The 18,968-nt window shown below is 43.9% G+C and overlaps 1 protein-coding gene and 1 long non-coding RNA gene across 3 annotated transcripts in view; one reads left to right on the top strand and one right to left on the bottom strand.

Moving 5' to 3' along the window:
- Window positions 1-18,968, bottom strand: part of LOC111555366 — a 41,747-nt gene that overhangs the window by 1,345 nt on the left and 21,434 nt on the right. Inside the window, exons 2-3 of one of the 2 annotated variants that reach the window (XR_002735522.3) lie at window positions 5,367-5,540; window positions 4,668-4,824 (exon numbers count right to left, since the gene is read on the bottom strand). This is a non-coding gene — a long non-coding RNA (uncharacterized LOC111555366). The remainder of the gene's footprint in view (window positions 1-4,667; window positions 4,825-5,366; window positions 5,541-18,968) is intronic. The other variant, XR_002735523.3, reaches the window with a different exon arrangement.
- CCR5 (C-C motif chemokine receptor 5) lies at window positions 4,978-10,640 on the top strand. The gene is made up of 2 exons (XM_023231324.1): window positions 4,978-5,104; window positions 7,350-10,640. The coding sequence occupies exon 2, from the start codon at window positions 7,361-7,363 to the stop codon at window positions 8,417-8,419; it is 1,059 nt and encodes a 352-aa protein (XP_023087092.1). The 5' UTR covers window positions 4,978-5,104; window positions 7,350-7,360; the 3' UTR covers window positions 8,420-10,640.

The following is an 18,968-nucleotide window of genomic DNA, read 5'->3' as shown; positions in this document are numbered from 1 at the left end:
CCCGGGTTCACGCCATTCTCCTGCCTCAGCCTCCCGAGCAGCTGGGACCACAGGCGCCCACCACCTCGCCCGGCTAGTTTTTTTGTATTTTTTTAGTAGAGACGGGGTTTCACCGTGTTAGCCAGGATGGTCTCGATCTCCTGACCTCGTGATCCACCCATCTCGGCCTCCCAAAGTGCTGGGATTACAGGCTTGAGCCACCGCGCCCGGCCATATGGTTTCTTCAGAGCCCCTTTCCTTAGCTTTGAGGAGAGGGGCCCTCACTCTCTTCCCCACCAATCCTGCCCACTTCTACGGTCCATTCATTATCCTAATTGCCTCTGTACACAGACTGGGGTGAGAGGAATTGATGTGATGGGTGTGGATACAGGGCTGGTGCTGTCTTCTTCTAGTAGACACCCTGGGAGAGGTGTCTGAGCCCAAGTGTCAGTGGTTTTCTTTGGAACTGTGAGTACATAACACTTCTTTGCCTTCAGCCTTAAGCCATAGTTGCTAGTTCTGGGACAACCAGAAAAGTCCTACATAATCTCATGTTATGTGCAGAGCTGAGTATAGAGTTCCAGGTGTGATCTGATTCACTTAAGATCACAGTGAGTCTATTGTATTGTTGAACTATTAGCTTAGACATCTGTTACTGCACCCACATTGCACTAGCCTCATGCCTAGACACTGATCTGAAAGAAATCCCCTAAATGCATACAGAAGACTTCTCAGCTGAGCTAAGGGGCTCCCACCAGGTTTGAGCCTATCTAATGAATCCATGAAGTAGACAGCCTGCACATGTCCACCTGGTTTGATGAACTGCACAAATCCCCATGGGGGATGTGGTCCATGGCCTGGGAAGTGGGTTACCCTGGGAAAGGTCTAGAGGACAGAGGCAGGGGTGGAGATAACAGCATGGTGAGTTCCCAACCCACCCACGATGACAGGTGTTTGAGGCAGAAGGTAAAGAGGCTGTCTCCTGGTGGGTGTGACAGGACCCAAGCGTCATTGCTGAGGCATGTAGATAACAAAGTGTGGCACTGGATTCTTCCTATTTCTGTGAGGATCATGGGGACTCTCTGGCTCTCCTGGTAAAGGTGGCTCTGGGGACAGGAAGAGTGTCCTTCTTGACAGAGATGTCAGAGCACTGATGGTGACAATCAGTGTGGCACTGCTCACATGACTGAACAACGGGAAGAGCCCAATTGTCTAATGACAGAACTCTGTTAAATATAATTAAGGGTATTTTGTTGAATGAATGAAGCCAGATGGGAAAGAAGACAGTATCTATAATTCCATTTACAGAAGTTAAAGACAGGCTCATTTAATCTCTATGAAGACAGAGTGGCCCTTACCTCTGGGTGGAGCAAAAGGCACCCTCTGAAGTGATAGGGATATCTTTTACCGTCTTGATCGGGAGTGGTAGTTACATGCATGTATGCATATCAAAACTCGCCAAGCTGCACTAAGATCAGTGTGTCCTTCCTCAGTAAAAATAATAAAGAACTATACTTACAAAGAATTTTTTAATAATATAGGAAAATGTCTACACTATAATCTTTAGCCAAAAAAAATGAGCCACCTACAGAATGCTATATGCATGAGAACAATTAATCAAAAAGTTCATGGGAAAAGTCGGGATTGAAACATCATGTCTTAAAAGACATTGTTTTGATATTGTGAGAATGTACCTAATTTTTTCCTTTTTTCTGCTTTTCCCAATTTAATACAATGAGCATGTGTTGGTTTTATAATTAGACATTTTGTTTGTTTGGTTGGTTTTGTTTTGAGACAGTCTTGCTGTCACCCAGGCTGGAGTGCAATGGCCCGATCTTGGTTCACTGCAACCTCTACCTCCTGTGTTCAAGAGATTCTCCCACTTCAGCCTCCTGAGTAGCTGGGACTATAGGGGCACACCACCAAGCCCAGCTAATTTTGTGTATTTTTAGTAGAGATGGGGTTTCACCATGTTGGCCATGCTGGTCTCAAACTCCTGACCTCAAGTTATCCACCCGCCTTGGCTTCCCAAAGTGCTGGAATTACAGGCATGAGCCACCGCACCCAGCCTAGACATTTGTTTTTAAAAATAAAAGATTCATTTGCTCTTTTTACAGCCCATTTCACTGTTGACTGATATTGACCAGGCCCCAGGGATTTTCACAACAGCTGCTGTGTGGCAGGGTTCCTGCTCACTGTGCTCGTGTAGTTGGCCCTTGCACCCGAAGTGAGTAATTAACATTCTCCCCATCCTGTTGATGATGGTCTGAAAATATGGTCCAGAAATGGTGTGGGCAAGGAGAAAGCAAAGCAACGCTTGGAACACAGGTACAGTGACTAGACATGGAGCACCTGCTTAAAGACAAAAAGGCCCAAATAGGAGGGATGGCACGAAACACCCTCCAATATGGGCATGGAGTCTAGAGTGACAAACTCTTCAAAAGTTCACTTCCCATGGGGAGTCCAAACGTATTTAATAATAAAAAGAGAACACGAGCCGTGCAAACTGAGAAGGACAAAGTAGAAAGAGTAGCAGACACCAAGCAACTAAAGCACAGCACGCTAAGCTGCTGGCTTGTTGTCATTATTGTATCCAGAACAACATTTTACTTAAATGCTGAAGAATTTCCCATGGGTCTCCACTTTCTTGTGAATCCTTGGGCTGAACCCCCCTTTCCTGAGTGATTACTAGAACACATCTCTGGACCAGAAACACAAAAGTGGAGTAACACACACTGCAAAGCTGTGCTTCCTTGTTTTGGGCTATGAATCCTCACCTTGTTTCCCATCTAGTATATATTTTTCAAACCAACTTGTCCATGGAGTCATGTAGTATTTAGGGTGGAAGTTGCCCCAGGTCTAGCACGTCATTTAACAGACGAGGAAATGGAAGCTTGGGCAGTGGAAGTATCTTGCCAAGGTCACACAGTAAGTCAGCAGCACAGTCTGTGTGACTCCGAGCCTGCTCTGTTAGCCCACATTGCCCTCTGGGGGTGAGCATGTCTTCACATCCTCCACTACCCTAATGACAGACACACAGAACATGGCAAAGCCTCAGCTCTGCATGGTGAAAGTAAGAACCAGCAATTGTCACAAACAGAAATACAGTGTTGGTCCGGCAGCCTCCAGGAGTTCTGCACAAGTGGATTACCAGTGAATACAAGGCTATCTTTCTAAAAACCAAAATTGTATTTATGTTATCTATTTTCTATAAAATTTTGTACTAATTTATTTGTTACCTATTTTTGAACTCTTTCAAAAGCACACTATATTTCCCTGCTTGAACAGCCCCCTGAGGGCGGGTGCCTGAAAGCCTCTACACTTGTGTCATTCCATCTCCACCACAGGCGTATTGAGTAAGTTTGTATCTGGGTTTTTTTAAAAACCTCCACTCTACAGCTAAGAAAACTAAGGCAGAGAGCTTCAATAATGTGGTCAAAGCTAAGTAGAAGTAATGACACTGGAGGTTAAACCCAGCAGCATGACTACAGTTCTTAATTAATGCCTTTTGAAGTGCATATATGGGATGAACTTGAACATTTTCTTGATGATTCACTGTCCTTGTTATGATTACCAGTTACTGAGCTCTGTTGTAACAGAGACATATGTCCCTATGTGGGGCGGGGGCGGGGGGTGTCTTGATTGCTGGGCTATTTCTGTACTTTTCTGGCTTTTCCCAAGCAGTCATTTCTTTCTATTCTCCAAGCACCAGCAATTGGTTTCACCTTTTCAGCTTCTAGTTTGCTGAAACTAATCTGCTATAGACAGAGACTCCAGTGAAACAATTTTACTAGGGTTTAATCAAATAAACTCTCTCTGACAAAGGATTACTGAAAGAGTAACTAAGAGTTTGATGTTTACTGAGTGTATAGTATGTGCTAGATGCTGGCTGTGGATGCCTCACAGAATCCTCCCAACAACCCATGAAATGACTACTGTCATTCAGCCCAACACCCAGGTGAGAAAGTCTTGGCAGTCTGACTACAGAGGCCACTGGCTTAGCCCCTGGGTTAGGCTGCCTCTGTAGGTTTGGGGGCATGTAATTTTGCTGTTTGGGGTCTCCTTTGCCTTCTTAGAGATCACAAGCCAAAGCTTTTTATTTGGTCACGGAAGCCCAGAAGGGCATCTTGTGGCTCAGGAGTAGCTCTCTGCTGTCTTCCAAGCTCTGCTGACAATACTTGAGATTTTCAGATGTCACCAACCACCAAGAGAGCTTGATATGACTGTACATGTTATTGTCATAAAGAACCTGAACTTGACCATATACTTCTGTCATGTGGAAAATTTCTCATAGCTCCAGATAGATTGTATCTGGAGTGAAGAATCCCGCCACCTATGTACCTGGCATAGTGTGAGTCCTCATAAATGCTTACTGGTCTGAAGGGCCACAAAGTAGTGAACAGTGAAAATCCCCACTAAGATCCTGAGTCCAGAAAAAGATGGGAAACCTGGTTAGCTCACCCACGAGCCTATAGTTAAAACTCTTTAGACAACAGGTTGTTTTCGTTTACAGAGTAATATTAGGTGGTGAGTTCATGTGTGTGGGGAGTGGGATAGGGGATACGGGGAGAGTGGAGAAAAAGGGGGCACAGGGTTAATATGAAGTCCAGGATTCCCCTCTACATTTAAAGTTGGTTTAAGTTGGCTTTAATTGACGGCAACTCTTAAGATAATCAGAATTTTCTTACCTTTTTAGCCTTACTGTTGAAAAGCCCTGTGATCTTGTACAAATCATTTGCTTCTTGGATAGTAATTTCTTTTACTCAAATGTGGGCTTTTGACTAGATGAATGTAAATGTTCTTCTACCTCTAATATCCTTGATTCTTTACATTTTCTAACAGATTCTGTGTAGTTGGATGAGCAGAGAACAAAAACAAAATAATCCAGTGAGGAAAGCCCGTGAATAAACTTTCAGATCCGAGATCTACTCTCTAGCCTATTTTAAGCTCAACTTGAAAAGAAGAACTGTTCTCTGATTCTTTTCCCCTTCAATACTTATTTAACTCCACCCTCCTTCAAAAGAAACAGCATTTCCTACTTTTATACTGTCTATATGATTGATTTGCACAGCTCATCTGGCCAGAAGAGCTGAGACATCCGTTGCCCTACAAGAAACTCTCCCCGGTAAGTAACCTCAGCTGCTTGGCCTGTTAGTTAGCTTCTGAGATGAGATGAGCCTTAACAGGAAACCCATAGAAGACAATAGAAGACATTTGGCAAACACAAAGCGCTCATGCAATTATCTTAAAATATATTCTTTAAGATGAGGAAAGGGTCAGAGTTTAGAATGAGTTTCAGACTGTTATAACATCAAAGATACAAAACATGATTGTGAGTGAAAGACTTTAAAGGGAGCAATAGTATTTTAATAACTAACAGTCCTTACCTCTCAAAAGAAAGATGTGCAGAGAGATGAGTCTTAGCTGAAATCCTGAAATCTTATCTTCTGCTAAGGAGAACTAAATCCTCTCCAGTGAAATGCCTTCTGAATATGTGCCCACAAGAAGTTGTGTCTAAGTCTGGTTCCCTTTTTCCTTTTTCCTCCAGACAAGAGGGAAGCCTAAAAATGGTCCAAATTAATATCAAATTATAAATGTCAAATAAAATTTTCCTCTAATATATCAGTTTCATGACACAGTATATAATTCTTTATGGCTCAAAATTAAAAGTGAGCTTTTCTAGGGGCTTCTCCCAGCTGCCTAATCTAAGATGCAGGGAGTTTTGAGACTCACAGGGTTTAATAAGAGAAAATTCTCAGCTAGAGCAGCTGAACTTAAATAGACCAGGCAAGCCAGCTGGTTATAAGACTAAACTACCCAGAATGCATGACATTCATCTGTGGTGGCCGATGAAACATTTTTTTATTTTATTATTTCTTGGGTCTGTATGAAAACTCTTAATTGTGGCAACTCAGAAACTACATACACAAACTTCACAGAAAGTGTGAGGATTTTACAATTCTCTGTTGGTGTCTATGACCTTCTCGGGGGACTTGGGCATCCAGCCATTTCACTCTGACTGTATCACAGCACCGAACATCTGATGGTCTTGCCTTTTAATTCTCTTCTCCAGGAGTGAGAGGGAGGGTAACATGGTAGTTAAGAGTGCAGGCTTCCCGCATTCAAAATCAATTGCTTCCCAGCTATGTGGCTTTGAGCACGTTACTTGCCCTCTCTATGCTTCCAGGTCCTTGTCTGCAAAATGTGAAAAATATTTCCTGCCTCATAAGGTTGCCCTGAAGATTAAATGAATAAATGGGTATGACTCTTAGACAGTGATTGGTATCCAGTATGTGCCCTCGAGGCCTCTTAATTATTACTGGCTTGCTCATAGTGCACGCTCTTTGTGGACTAACTCCAGAGAGTGGCAGCGTCAATAAAAATCTTAAGACTGAGTTGCATCTGGGCATGGTGGCTCATGCTTGCAATCCCAGCATTCTAGGAGGCAGAGGCAGGAGGATTGCTTGAGCCCAGGAGTTCGAGACCAGCCTGGGCAACATAGTGTGATCTTGTCTCTATAAAAATAAACAAAATTAGGCCAGGCGTGGTGGCTTACGCCTGTAATCCCAGCACTTTGGGAGGCCAAGGCAGGTGGATCACGAGGTCAGGAGATGGAGACCACCCTGGCTAACACGGTGAAACCCCGTCTCTACTAAAAATACAAAAACAAAATTAGCCAGGTGTGGTGATGGGTGCCTGTAGTCCCAGCTACTCAAGAGGCTGAGGCAGGAGAATGGCGTGAACCCAGGAGGAGGAGCTTGCAGTGAGTTGAGATCGCGCCACTGCGCTCCAGCATGGGCAAAAGAGCAAGACTCCGTCTCAAATAAATAAATAAATAAAAATGAACAAAATTAGCTGTTATAGGTGCGGTGGCACCTGTAGTCTCCAGCCACTTGGAAAGGTGAGGTGAGAGGATTGCTTGAGCCCGGGAGGTCCAGGCTGCAGTGAGCCATGATCGAGCCACTGCACTCCAGCCTGAGCAACAGAGTGAGACCCTGTCTCAAAACAACAATGACAACAGCAACAACAAAAAGGCTGAGCTGCACCATGCTTGACCCAGTTTCTTAAAATTGTTATCGAAGCTTCATTCACTCCATGGTGCTATAGAGCACAAGATTTTATTTGGTGAGATGGTGCTTTCATGAATTCCCCTAACAGAGCTAAGCTCTCCGTCTAGTGAGCAGGAAGCTAGCAGCAAATCTTCCCTTCACTACAAAACTTCATTGTTTGGCCAAAAAGGGAGTTCATTCAATGTAGACATCTATGTATGGAATTAAAAACCTATTGATGTATAAAACTGTTTGCATTCATGGTGGGCCACCAAATACTTTCTAGGGCTTTATAAAAGATCACTTCCTACTTATTCACAGGGTGGAACAAGATGGATTATCAAGTGTCAAGTCCAACCTATGACATCGATTATTATACATCGGAGCCCTGCCAAAAAGTCAACGTGAAGCAAATTGCAGCCCGCCTCCTGCCTCCGCTCTACTCACTGGTGTTCATCTTTGGTTTTGTGGGCAACATACTGGTCGTCCTCATCCTGATAAACTGCAAAAGGCTGAAAAGCATGACTGACATCTACCTGCTCAACCTGGCCGTCTCTGACCTGTTTTTCCTTCTTACTGTCCCCTTCTGGGCTCACTATGCTGCTGCCCAGTGGGACTTTGGAAATACAATGTGTCAACTCTTGACAGGGCTCTATTTTATAGGCTTCTTCTCTGGAATCTTCTTCATCATCCTCCTGACAATCGATAGGTACCTGGCTATCGTCCATGCTGTGTTTGCTTTAAAAGCCAGGACAGTCACCTTTGGGGTGGTGACAAGCGTGATCACTTGGGTGGTGGCTGTGTTGGCCTCTCTCCCAGGAATCATCTTTACCAGATCTCAGAGAGAAGGTCTTCATTACACCTGCAGCTCTCATTTTCCATACAGTCAGTATCAATTCTGGAAGAATTTCCAGACATTAAAGATAGTCATCTTGGGGCTGGTCCTGCCACTGCTTGTCATGGTCATCTGCTACTCGGGAATCCTGAAAACTCTGCTTCGGTGTCGAAACGAGAAGAAGAGGCACAGGGCTGTGAGGCTTATCTTCACCATCATGATTGTTTATTTTCTCTTCTGGGCTCCCTACAACATTGTCCTTCTCCTGAACACCTTCCAGGAATTCTTTGGCCTGAATAATTGCAGTAGCTCTAACAGGTTGGACCAAGCCATGCAGGTGACAGAGACTCTTGGGATGACACACTGCTGCATCAACCCCATCATCTATGCTTTCGTCGGGGAGAAGTTCAGAAACTACCTCTTAGTCTTCTTCCAAAAGCACATTGCCAAACGCTTCTGCAAATGCTGTTCCATTTTCCAGCAAGAGGCTCCTGAGCGAGCAAGTTCAGTTTACACCCGATCCACTGGGGAGCAGGAAATATCTGTGGGCTTGTGACCCGGACTCAAGTGTGCTGGTGACCCAGTCAGAGTTGTGCACATGACTTGATGTTGATACACAGCCTGGGCTGGGGGTGGGGTGGGAGAGGTCTTTTTCAAAAGGAAGTTACTGTTACAGAAGGTCTAAGATTCATCCATTTATTTGGCATCTGTTTAAAGTAGATTTGATCTTTTAAGCCCATCAATTATAGAAAGCCAAATCAAAATATGTTGATGAAAAATAGCAATCTTTTTATCTCTCCTTCACATGCATCAAGTTATTGACAAACTCTCCCTTCCCTCCAAAAGTTCCTTATATGTATTAAAAAGAAAGCCTCAGAGAATTGCTGATTCTTGAGTTTAGTGACCTGGACAGAAATACCAAAATTATTTCAGAAGTGTACAACTTTTTACCTTGTACAAGGCAACATATAGGTTGTAAATGTGTTTAAAACAGGTATTTGTCTTGCTGTGGGGAGAAAAGACATGAATATGATTAGTTAAGAAATGACACCTTTCATGTGTGATTTCCCCTCCAAAGTATGCTTAGTAAGTTTCACTGACTTTTAGAACCAGGCGAGAGTCTTGTGGCCTGGGAGAGCTGGGGGAGCCTCTTAAATGAGAAGGAATTTGAGTTGCATCATCTATTCCTGGCAGAGACAGAAGCCTCAATGCAAGCACTGCATGGGCAAGCTTGGATGTAGAAGGAGACAGAGCTGGTTGGGAAGACCTGGGGAGGAAGGACAAGGCTAGATCGTGAAGAACCTTGACGGCATTGCTCCGTCTAAGTCATGAGCTGAGCAGGGAGATCCTGGTTGGTGTTGCAGAAGGTTTATTCTGTGGCCAAAGGAGGGTGAGGAAGGATGAGCATTTAGGGCAAAGAGACCAGCAACAGCCCTCAGGTCAGGGTGAGGATGGCCTCCGCTAAGCTCAAGGCTTGAGGATGGGAAGGAGGGAGGTATTCGTGCAGCATATGAGGATGTGGAGTCAGCAGAACTGGGGTGGATTTGGGTTGGAGGCGAGGGGCAGAGAAGAGTCAGGGAGAAGCCCTAGCCTTCAAGCAGATTGGAGAAGCCCTTGAAAAGACATCAAGCACAGAAGGAGGAGGAGGAGGTTTAGGTCAAGAAGAAGAGTGATTGGTGTAAAAGGATGGGTCTGGTTTGCAGAGCTTGAACACAGTCTCACCCAGACTCCAGGCTGTCTTTCACTGAATGCTTCTGACTTCAGAGAGTTCCTTCCCATCCCAGCTCAAATACTGAGGGGTCTCCAGGAGGAGACTAGATTTATGAATACATGAGGTGTGAGGACTAGGAACATACTTCAGCTCACACATGAGATCTAGGTGAGGATTGATTACCTAGTAGTCATTTCATGGGTTGTTGGGAGGATTCTATGAGGCAACCACAGGCAGCATTTAGCACATACTACACATTCAACAAGCATCAAACTCTTAGTTACTCATTCAGGGACAGCATTGAGCAAAGCATTGAGCAAAGAGGTCCCATAGAGGTGAGGGAAGCCTGAAAAACTAAGATGCTGCCTGCCCAGTGCACACCAGTGTAGGTATCATTTTCTGCATTTAACCATCAATAGGCAAAGGGGGGAAGGGACATATTCATTTGGAAACAAGCTGCCTTGAGCCTTAAAACTCACAAAAAGTACAATTTACCAGCCTCCGTATTTCAGGCTGAAGGGGTTGGCGGGGGGGAGCCCTTAGGTACTCTTTCCAGATGCCTTCTCCAGACAAACCAGAAGCAACAGAAGAAACCTTTCTCTCTCCCTTTGAAATGAATCTACCCCTTAGTGTTTTGGTATATTCATTTCAAAGGGAGAGAGAGAGGTTGTTTTCTGTTGCTTCTCTTATGATTGTGCACATAGTTGAGATTGTTTTGAATTTCGGGGATGGTTAAAACCATCATAGTATACAGGTAAGGTGAGGGAATAGTAAGTGGTGAGAACCACTCAGGGAATGAAGGTGTCAGAATAATAAGAGGCGCTACTGACTTTCTCAGCCTCTGAACATGAACAGTGAGCATTGTGGCTGTCAGCAGGAAGCAATGAAGGTAAATGTCTTTCCTTTTGCTCTTAAGTTGTGGAGAGTGTAAGAGTAGTATAGGACTCTACCCTCTGGGCCAAGTCAAAGACTTTCTGACATCTTAGTATTTGCATATTCTTATGTATGAAAGTTACAAGTTGCTTGAAAGAAAATATGCGTCTAATAAAAAAACCTTCTAACATAATTCATTATATTCTTGCTCTTTCAGTGTACATTTAGATAACAGCACTTAAAACTGCCAAAGTATTTTATAAGTAGCTGTTTTCTTCCTTAGTGTGTGTGCATGTGTGTGTGGTGTATGCAAAGGGAGAGATAATTGTATTTTTGTATTTTCTTTTAAATAATTTTTAAAATTCACTCTTTTCCTGAGACAAATTGCCAGAACAGTTTGTATTTACAGATGATACTTCTAAGAGTAGGGTTGCTGAGCAATTGACTTGAAAACTTTTAAAATTCAAATTTTAATTCCACTACTCAAAAGAATTGCCATGTTTTAAAAAAGAGAATCGGTGCCATAAATCAGTTGTCTATGTTTGAAAATGAACATGGCCTGGTCACTTACCCGCAGCCCTGTGTTGTAGGCACATCACAAGTGAGAATGAGGATATGCTTTTCTTTCACTTAAAATCCCTCCCCAAAACTTGGCTCTAATTGTAGTGATGACAATCATGTACATTTGGATTTATGTGCAGGAGTCTCTTACCCTGAGAGAGGACAGGTGCTCCAGGTGGAGGGGACCTGTCTGGGTCACGTTCACATCTTGAACATGCTGGTTTTCAGTCACTGCACACTCATCTCCCAGCGCAGGTCATGGGCAGCAGATGCAAGAGCTGCCCATGGTCCTATTTGGAGGTGCATGAAATGAGCAGAAGGCAGAATAGCTGGATCTGACTAGAAGGGCAGCTTCTCCCTACCAAGACTTGAAGGATTGCCTTTCATCTCTTAGGCTAAAAGGTAGAATGAACCAAGGAAGGGCAGGAGGAGGCTGGGGTTAGGGTAGAAGGAAGGGACCATGGAGAAGGGAGATCCATCCCATAGGATGAAGGCAGTGTGGCAGGGAGATTGGAAGGTGTCAGCTTTTATGGCTGACATAAATGCAGCCATGTCAATTGCTGCTTTTCCTTTTCCATCTTATTAAATGTCTTCCAACGTTAGCACAAAGAAAAGCTATTTTCAGTGTTGCCAGCCTTTCCAGAGCCCATTCCCATTATCTCCCCAGGCCCATGCCTTTACTCCTTGGAGTTTCAACTCACGACCTTCAGGATCTGACTTTATTCACATCTCTGGGGTGAATGTACCTTCTGTCTCACCCAGAGGTCCCTATCAAAGAAGAGATTGCATGCCATGGATAAAGTCAAAGTAGAGGTGACTGTCCTTAACAAGGAAGAATAATGTGCAAATTCATGAACTGAGATTCTGTTTACGTTTTGTACTCTAGGGGTTCTTAGTTTAAATCGCTCTGAATAAATTAAGATGCATTGGCATTTCCACCGTAATGATTAAATTTACAAATCATCTATTTTCTATCTGGGGAGAGATAGAGTTCCAAATGCAAACATAACTGTTCAGGTGTTAACACTTCTAATGAAAGCATAAGAATTACAACCAACTACCCTCAGGGCTGGAAGCAGAAATGTGAACTGGAAAACAAATCATGAACTTTCCTTTTCTTTTTTTCGAGATGGAGTCTTGCTCTGTTGCCCAGTCTGGAGTGCAGTGGTGCAATCTCGGCTCGCTGTAACCAGTGCCTCCCAGATTCAAGTGATTCTCCTGCCTCAGCCTCCTGAGTAGCTGGGACTACAGGTATGCACCACCATGCCTGGGGAATTTTTTGTATTTTTAGTAGAGATGGGGTTTCACCGTGTTAGCCAGGATACTCTCGATCTCCTGACCTCGTGATCCACCCTCCTCAGCCTCCCAGAGTGCTGGGATTACAGGCTTGAGCCACCGCGCCCGGCCAACAAATCATGAACTTTGTAACTGCCGTTCCTTGTAGGTTGTTAACACATCCACTTACTTATCGTCAGAGTATGTAGAGATTTTCCACAACCCTCAGGGATAAGGCTGAACAGAAGAGGAAAAAATGTGAAAACATTTCGATAGCTCCTTTACTTTGATATAAAATTCACTGTAAAAGTTGCTTGTATTTTTCCAAAACAGAGTCAACCTTTAATATTTAAGATTCTATATACAAATACATATTTTATATAATTAATATATGTCATATGACATACACTATATCTTTATATTAATATGCATGCATACAATATCTATTTCCTTCCTAATTTTCTGTAAGCAATTTTACAAGTCTGACTTCTATTTGCCTCCTTATTGTTACTACACAGTTTGATAATCCGTTTTGTGTCGTTGTGATTCTGTCGTGTTTTGGGGACTTATTTTTGTTTCTCTGGGTGGTCACTAGTTTTCTTAAAGCATTCATGGAAGAGTGTGAATCTTTTTCAAGCTAGGAAGCCATGGCAAGCCTTGGGTCATACTGCCCCCGTGAGGCCACATTGGCAAACGAGCAAGGGTGTTCAACCTCCAGCCTTGGCCGTGGAGAAGACACACGAGGAGGCTTTTCACATTCAGCTGTTTAATGTTTGTCTCTGCCGGCACCATTCCAGTTGTGAAAAAGAGGTATTTCCACAGCAGCTCAGGGTACGTAGTACACAGCACACATTCATCATTTCTGAAGACCGAGAGGAGTCTCCATTCAGGGTACAGGTTGATGCCTGTTGTGGAATGAAGGTTCCAACACCCAGACCAATCTCTGCAGTGTGCTGATCTCATGACCTTGCAACAAGATCAGAAAGTGTTTTGTGACTAAGCATTTTTCATAATGCATAAAATGCTCCAAGCTCCTCCCTTGTTTCTCTCTATGATCCTGTATATCTGATGGTTGTGGGTACCGAGTGTTTGAAATAATCAAATGTGATTTGATGTTGGTAAATTTCTTTATCATTCGAACTCTCCTTTCTCTATTATTGTTTATGTAACTGAACCACAGATTAGTAACTCGTTACTTGCAGAATCCAATTAACAAGAGCAAAGTTAGGTATAAAGCAAATGATTTATTCCAAACGTCCTTCAGGGAAGACGTGCAGGCTCCTGCCTCTAAATGCACTGCTTTGCTGGGCATGGTGGCTCACGCCTGTAATCCCAGCACTTTGAGAGACCAAGGAGGGTGGATCACTTGAGGTCAGGAGTTCGAGACCGGCCTGGCCAATATAGTGAAACCCCCGACTCTACTAACAATACGAAAAATTAGCCAGGCATGGTGGCAGATGCCTGTAATCCCAGCTACTCGGGAGGCTGAGGCAGGAGAATTGCTTGAACCTGGGAGGTGGAGGTTGCAGTGAGCCGACATCTTGCCACTGTACTCCAGCCTGGGTGACAGAGTAAGACTGTCTCTAAATAAATAAATAAATAGTAAATGCACTGCTTTGCTTTTGGAGCAGAAAGCAGGCACTTTTAAAAGGCAGGGGAGGAAGTGAGCAAGGGCAGGGGTTCTGCATGCTGGCATGGTTGGTGCCTAATCTATCGGGCAGTTGAGTTGGCGCTTTCATAGGCAGAAATAAGTTGAAAAAGTGACCTAAAACTCTCTGGGTGGGAGAGGGTAGTGGGCAGGCCTTCAACCTGCCTTCCTGGAGGGTGAGTCCCATGGCAACCCCCTGGAGGGTGAGAGTTCCATGGAAGTCATGCTTTGGTCTGTAAATCAGCTGTTAACTCTCTAGAGAGTTCTGTCTTGGAGCATATAGTTAGATGAACTTACCCTGTAAAGAATGTCTGGTGAAGGGGAGGTAAAAGGTGAGATTTGCATTTCTAAAGGGCTAAGTAGAAAATAGGGCACAAGAGGAAAGGAGAAAAGACAAAATAATTTTTAAAATAATTGTAACATTCCCTTTTACTTAGAAAAAAAGGGAGTACTCGGTTATATTATCACCTCGTTTACATCAAACCCTCTTATGGAATCCTATGGTTTGAAAACAAAAAGGGTGTTGAGGACCAGACAGCCCAACCACTTCGCTTTATAAATGAGAGCATTGCCTGTCCCAAGCCCCAGAGACTCTGATGTCGTGGGTCTGGAGTGGGCTCCAACAGCGGCATGTCTTGATGGTGCTTCCCAATGGCAAACCATCGGCGAGCCTTTGAATAGGGAAAGTAGGAGCACTTCTGACTCCCTTCACGATCAGCACCTGTGTGCTAATAAATTCACAAAAGCCAACATATTGGAGTCACTTGGGTAGTTTTACAAACAGTGATGTTAGATCCAACCTCAAAAGTTCTGATTCCATCTGTCTGCATTGCTGCCCTGTGGTTGCCCACTGTAGAAGCTCCCCAGGTGACTGTAAGCATAGCCAAGTCTGAGAAGTACTGCCTAAAGCCTGTCGGACTGACAGCAAGGGCTGTTGTCTGAGCAAGACTTTGCCTGGCCTGGGGTGGCATGTGCACCAGGAAGAGTCTCAACTTTCATAACAGAACATTCCCCAAGCTGGATTTTTTAAAGCATGTGAATCTAGACTTCATTGGCAATACCAGAGATCTGTATTTGAGGCTCCAAGTATTTCACTTTCATTTTTGGTTTTGGGTTATGTTTTCACCCTTCCTTTTCAAGTGAAAAGTAAACAGAAATGGGATGTCTGGCGCCCATGCTGAGCTTGGTGACTTCAAATTCAATAGAGAATAAGTCTCTTGTGTAGAAAAGGGCCTGTCTGAGATATTTCTCAAATGAATATAGATTTTGCTTATGTGGCTAAAGGGCTCTTCTCCCCGCATTTCCTTATCCCTGCAGCGAGCCATCCTTCTTAACTCTTTCCATGAAAGCATTATTCCTGAAGACCTGGGAACTCGTGCCAGCCCTGATCAGGCAATGATAATTCTGCAGAGAATTAAAATTTAGCATTAAAATGTCAATCAACTCTTGAATATCCTGGCAAATGGTTTAAACACATGTACACACATACAAACACCTCCTACTATTTACTGAAGAGCAGATATCTGATAACTTAATCTTTTGCTTTTGAGTCAAGACAACTTCTCCTTTTGAAACTGCATACCACTGAATATAATAAAATGTAATTAAGATTAAAAATAAAAAAAACTAATGGGAGAATTTCAATATTGTCTATGTTCACTTTAAAATTCCTCTACTTAGGTTTATTGCCATTACCAAAGACTATTCAAAAATCCTTTTTAGGAGAATCCTAATGGTTTCCTGACATACAGTCAAATAAGGACTCTGTTGATTGGCTAACTCAATCTTCCTGTGGCAAAAAGCAGAACCTGGCAGAGAAGAGGGCTGGTGGGACTTGAAAGTCAGACTGACTTGAGTTCCAGCCTTGAGGCTGTGGGAGCTTGGGCAAGTGACTTAAGGTCTCTGGCTCTCAGGATCTAAAAGGATTTCCAGCAGTAATTTGGGGTGTTACTGATACAGGAGCTAAAAAGGAATTATTTAGGCGGTTAGTGAGGGTCAGGGTCAGAGAGTCCTCGGTAAGATTTGCTTTTTTTTTTTTTTTTTTTATTGAGACGGAGTCTCACTCTGTCGCCCAGGCTGGAGTGCAGTGGCCGGATCTCAGCTCACTGCAAGCTCTGCCTCCCAGGTTTACACCATTCTCCTGGCTCAGCCTCCCAAGTAGCTGGGACTACAGGCACCCGCTACCTCACCTGGTTAGTTTTTTGTATTTTTTAGTAGAGACAGGGTTTCACCGTGTTTGCCAGGATGGTCTCGATCTCCTGACCTCGTGATCCGCCCGTCTTGGCCTCCCAAAGTGCTGGGATTACAGGCTTGAGCCACCGTGCCCGGCCAGATTTGCTTTTAAGAAAAAGCAGCCCCAGAATCATTTGTTTGCTAACAAAGAGAAGCCTGTAAAATCGGGCTGCAGACATAGATAAGCAAGCTGGAAGGTTGCTCGGGTGAATGCCGGCAGCTGTGCCAATAGGAAAAGGCTATTTGGGGGCCAGGCATGTTCAACATGGATTCTCCATCTTCCCTTTTCTTTGTCAACCACGTGTAGAGTAAAGCAACAGGCAACATGGCACCGGCCAAGTAGAGATCCCCTCTGCATAATAAAAGATTAGGGTGAGATGGCCAGCTTCTTCCCATGCTATGTAAATGGCATACCTGGTCCAACCAATCTTTTGGGCCCTATGGAAATCAGACACTGCCTCCTCAAGCTAGTCTATAAAACCCCATGCATTTTACCATGGAACTGGGAGATCCACTTGGAACCCCCTCTTTCTGCAGGAGAGAGCTTTTCTCTTTTGCCTATTACACTTCCTCTCTTAAACTCACTCCTCCTGTGTTAGCATCCTTGATTTCCTTGGCACGAGGCAACGAACCTTGTGTATTACCCCACACAAATGATGCTGCTTCGTTACTAATAGCAACCTGACAGGGTTGTGTTGGGGTATAAATTATCTAGACCAGAGAGATGCAATAGAATTTTTTTGTAATGACAGGAATGCTTTGTATCTGCATCATCCAAAATGGTAGCCACCAGGCCAGGGCGAAATGGGGCCAGTGTGACTGAGGAACTGGATGTTTTCCACGATTTAATTTAAATGTGGCCAGTGGCTACTATAGGAGACAGTGTGAGTCTGGCATATTAAAAATACTCAATAAATATTAATATAATTTGAATTTTGGCATCAATGTTTCCTAGATTTGAATTACTATGCAAGTTGCTTACTGTTTCTAAGCCTCAGTTTTCTAATCTGTAATTGGGGCTAATAATAATACCTGCCTTACAGGTTCGTTCAGAGGATAAATGAGAAATTGCATGTTAAGGGCTTAACACAGTGCCTGGCACATAAAAGCTCTGGTAACTGTTAGCTACTTTAATAATTTGCTAATAATGGCTATTTCTTCTTCAGATTAGGATGTGCTCTCCCAAACAGTGCTCTTAGACATAGCGGGCAGTCTAGCTCACTCTCTGCGGTGAAACAGAAGCACTGGCCGACCAGAGTCAACCAGCTATCAATAATTCTGGTCAGATGTAGACTCCACAGCTCAAAGCAAACTGAGAGAGTGAGGGCAGCAGGCCAATTCCCCACCCCTTCCTTCTGGACTCTGACAGAAGCTTACACTCAAGGAAGAGCAAGTAGGAATTAATTTATTAAGAGCTAGGTAAACTAAACCCAATGAGAAGTTCTGGCAAAGCCCCATGGGCAGATGTGGCTTAGGCACAGGAAAGAAGTAGGATTTCATACCACCAGCCTCAGTCTACATCTGGGGCCCTCATCCTCAGCCGTGCCTATGCAAAGGGGAGCAACCAATAAACCCCACCTCCACTCTCCTCCTGTGGAGGCCAGGGATGGCCAGGGGTAAGAAAGGGATGGGAAGTGTTTCCTCCAGCCCTCCTCTGAGAGGGAGAGGAAACTGGGCAGAGCTTCTGTCCTCCTTCAAGCAGAAACAGAAACCTGAGGAGAGGGGAAGTAAGGGGTTCTTCCCAGTACTCTTCAGTTGTGCACTAACCATCTGCAGCTCAACATTCAGCATTCATTCACTGTCCTTACGAAAATCACTATTTAGAGAGAAAAGCAAGCAAAAAGGCAAAGTTTGAAAAGTACTGTTGAAGTGGCATCATTGTCTGGGGTGAATGCCTGAGGTTTGTGGTCTCACGCTAAGGGAATCGAGGATGCAGACACACAAGAAGTGAGTTTAAGAGCAGAGGTTTAATAGGCAAAAGAAAGAGAAAAGAGAATAGCTCTCTTGCCTGCACAGAGAGAGGGCCACCTGAGTGGGTCTTCCTGTTTCATGGTGAAACACAAGGCATTTTATAAACAAGCTTGAGGAAGTGGTGTCTGATTTACTTAGGACCCGAGAGATTGGTCCGACCAGGTGTGATGTTTACACAGCACGCAAAGAAGCTGGCCGTCCCACTCTAATCTGTTATGCAGATGAGGTCTATACCTGGCCAGTGCCATGTTGTCTGTTCCTTACTGTACACATGGTGGACAAAGAAAAGGGAAGATGAAGAATCTATGTTGAACATGACTGGCCCCCAGATAGTGTTTTCCTGTTGGCACAGCTGCCTGCATTCACCTGTGCAAGCTTCCAGATTGCTTATCGATGTCTGCAGCCCGATTTTACAGGTTGCTCTTTGTTAGAAAAGAAATGATTTGGGGGCTGCTTTTCATTAAAAGGAAAACTTTACCGAGGACTTCCTACCCTCACTATCTCCCTAAACAATTTCTTTTTAACACCTATGTTACTGTGAACGGTGTCAAGATAAGGCTCTGAGAGACAGAGGAGGATGAGTCATCCAATCCAAGGACGAGGAAGAAATCCTAGAGAGCATTGCTGCAGTTGAATAAGGATTAGTTAGAAGCTACTGAGTGGAGCATAGGAGTAGGAACTCTTACACAAATATGCAGAAGTGAAATAAAGCAAGGTATAGTCCAGGTGCCTAAAGTAGCACAGCAGACTTGAGATAGATGATAGATAGGTAGATACATAGATAGGGTAGATAGATAGATAGATAGATAGATAGATAGATAGATAGATAGATAG

This window comes from Piliocolobus tephrosceles, chromosome 2 (assembly GCF_002776525.5).
Source record: "Piliocolobus tephrosceles isolate RC106 chromosome 2, ASM277652v3, whole genome shotgun sequence".
Taxonomy (NCBI): domain Eukaryota; kingdom Metazoa; phylum Chordata; class Mammalia; order Primates; family Cercopithecidae; genus Piliocolobus; species Piliocolobus tephrosceles.
This window is presented reverse-complemented; position numbering and strand designations above follow the sequence as displayed.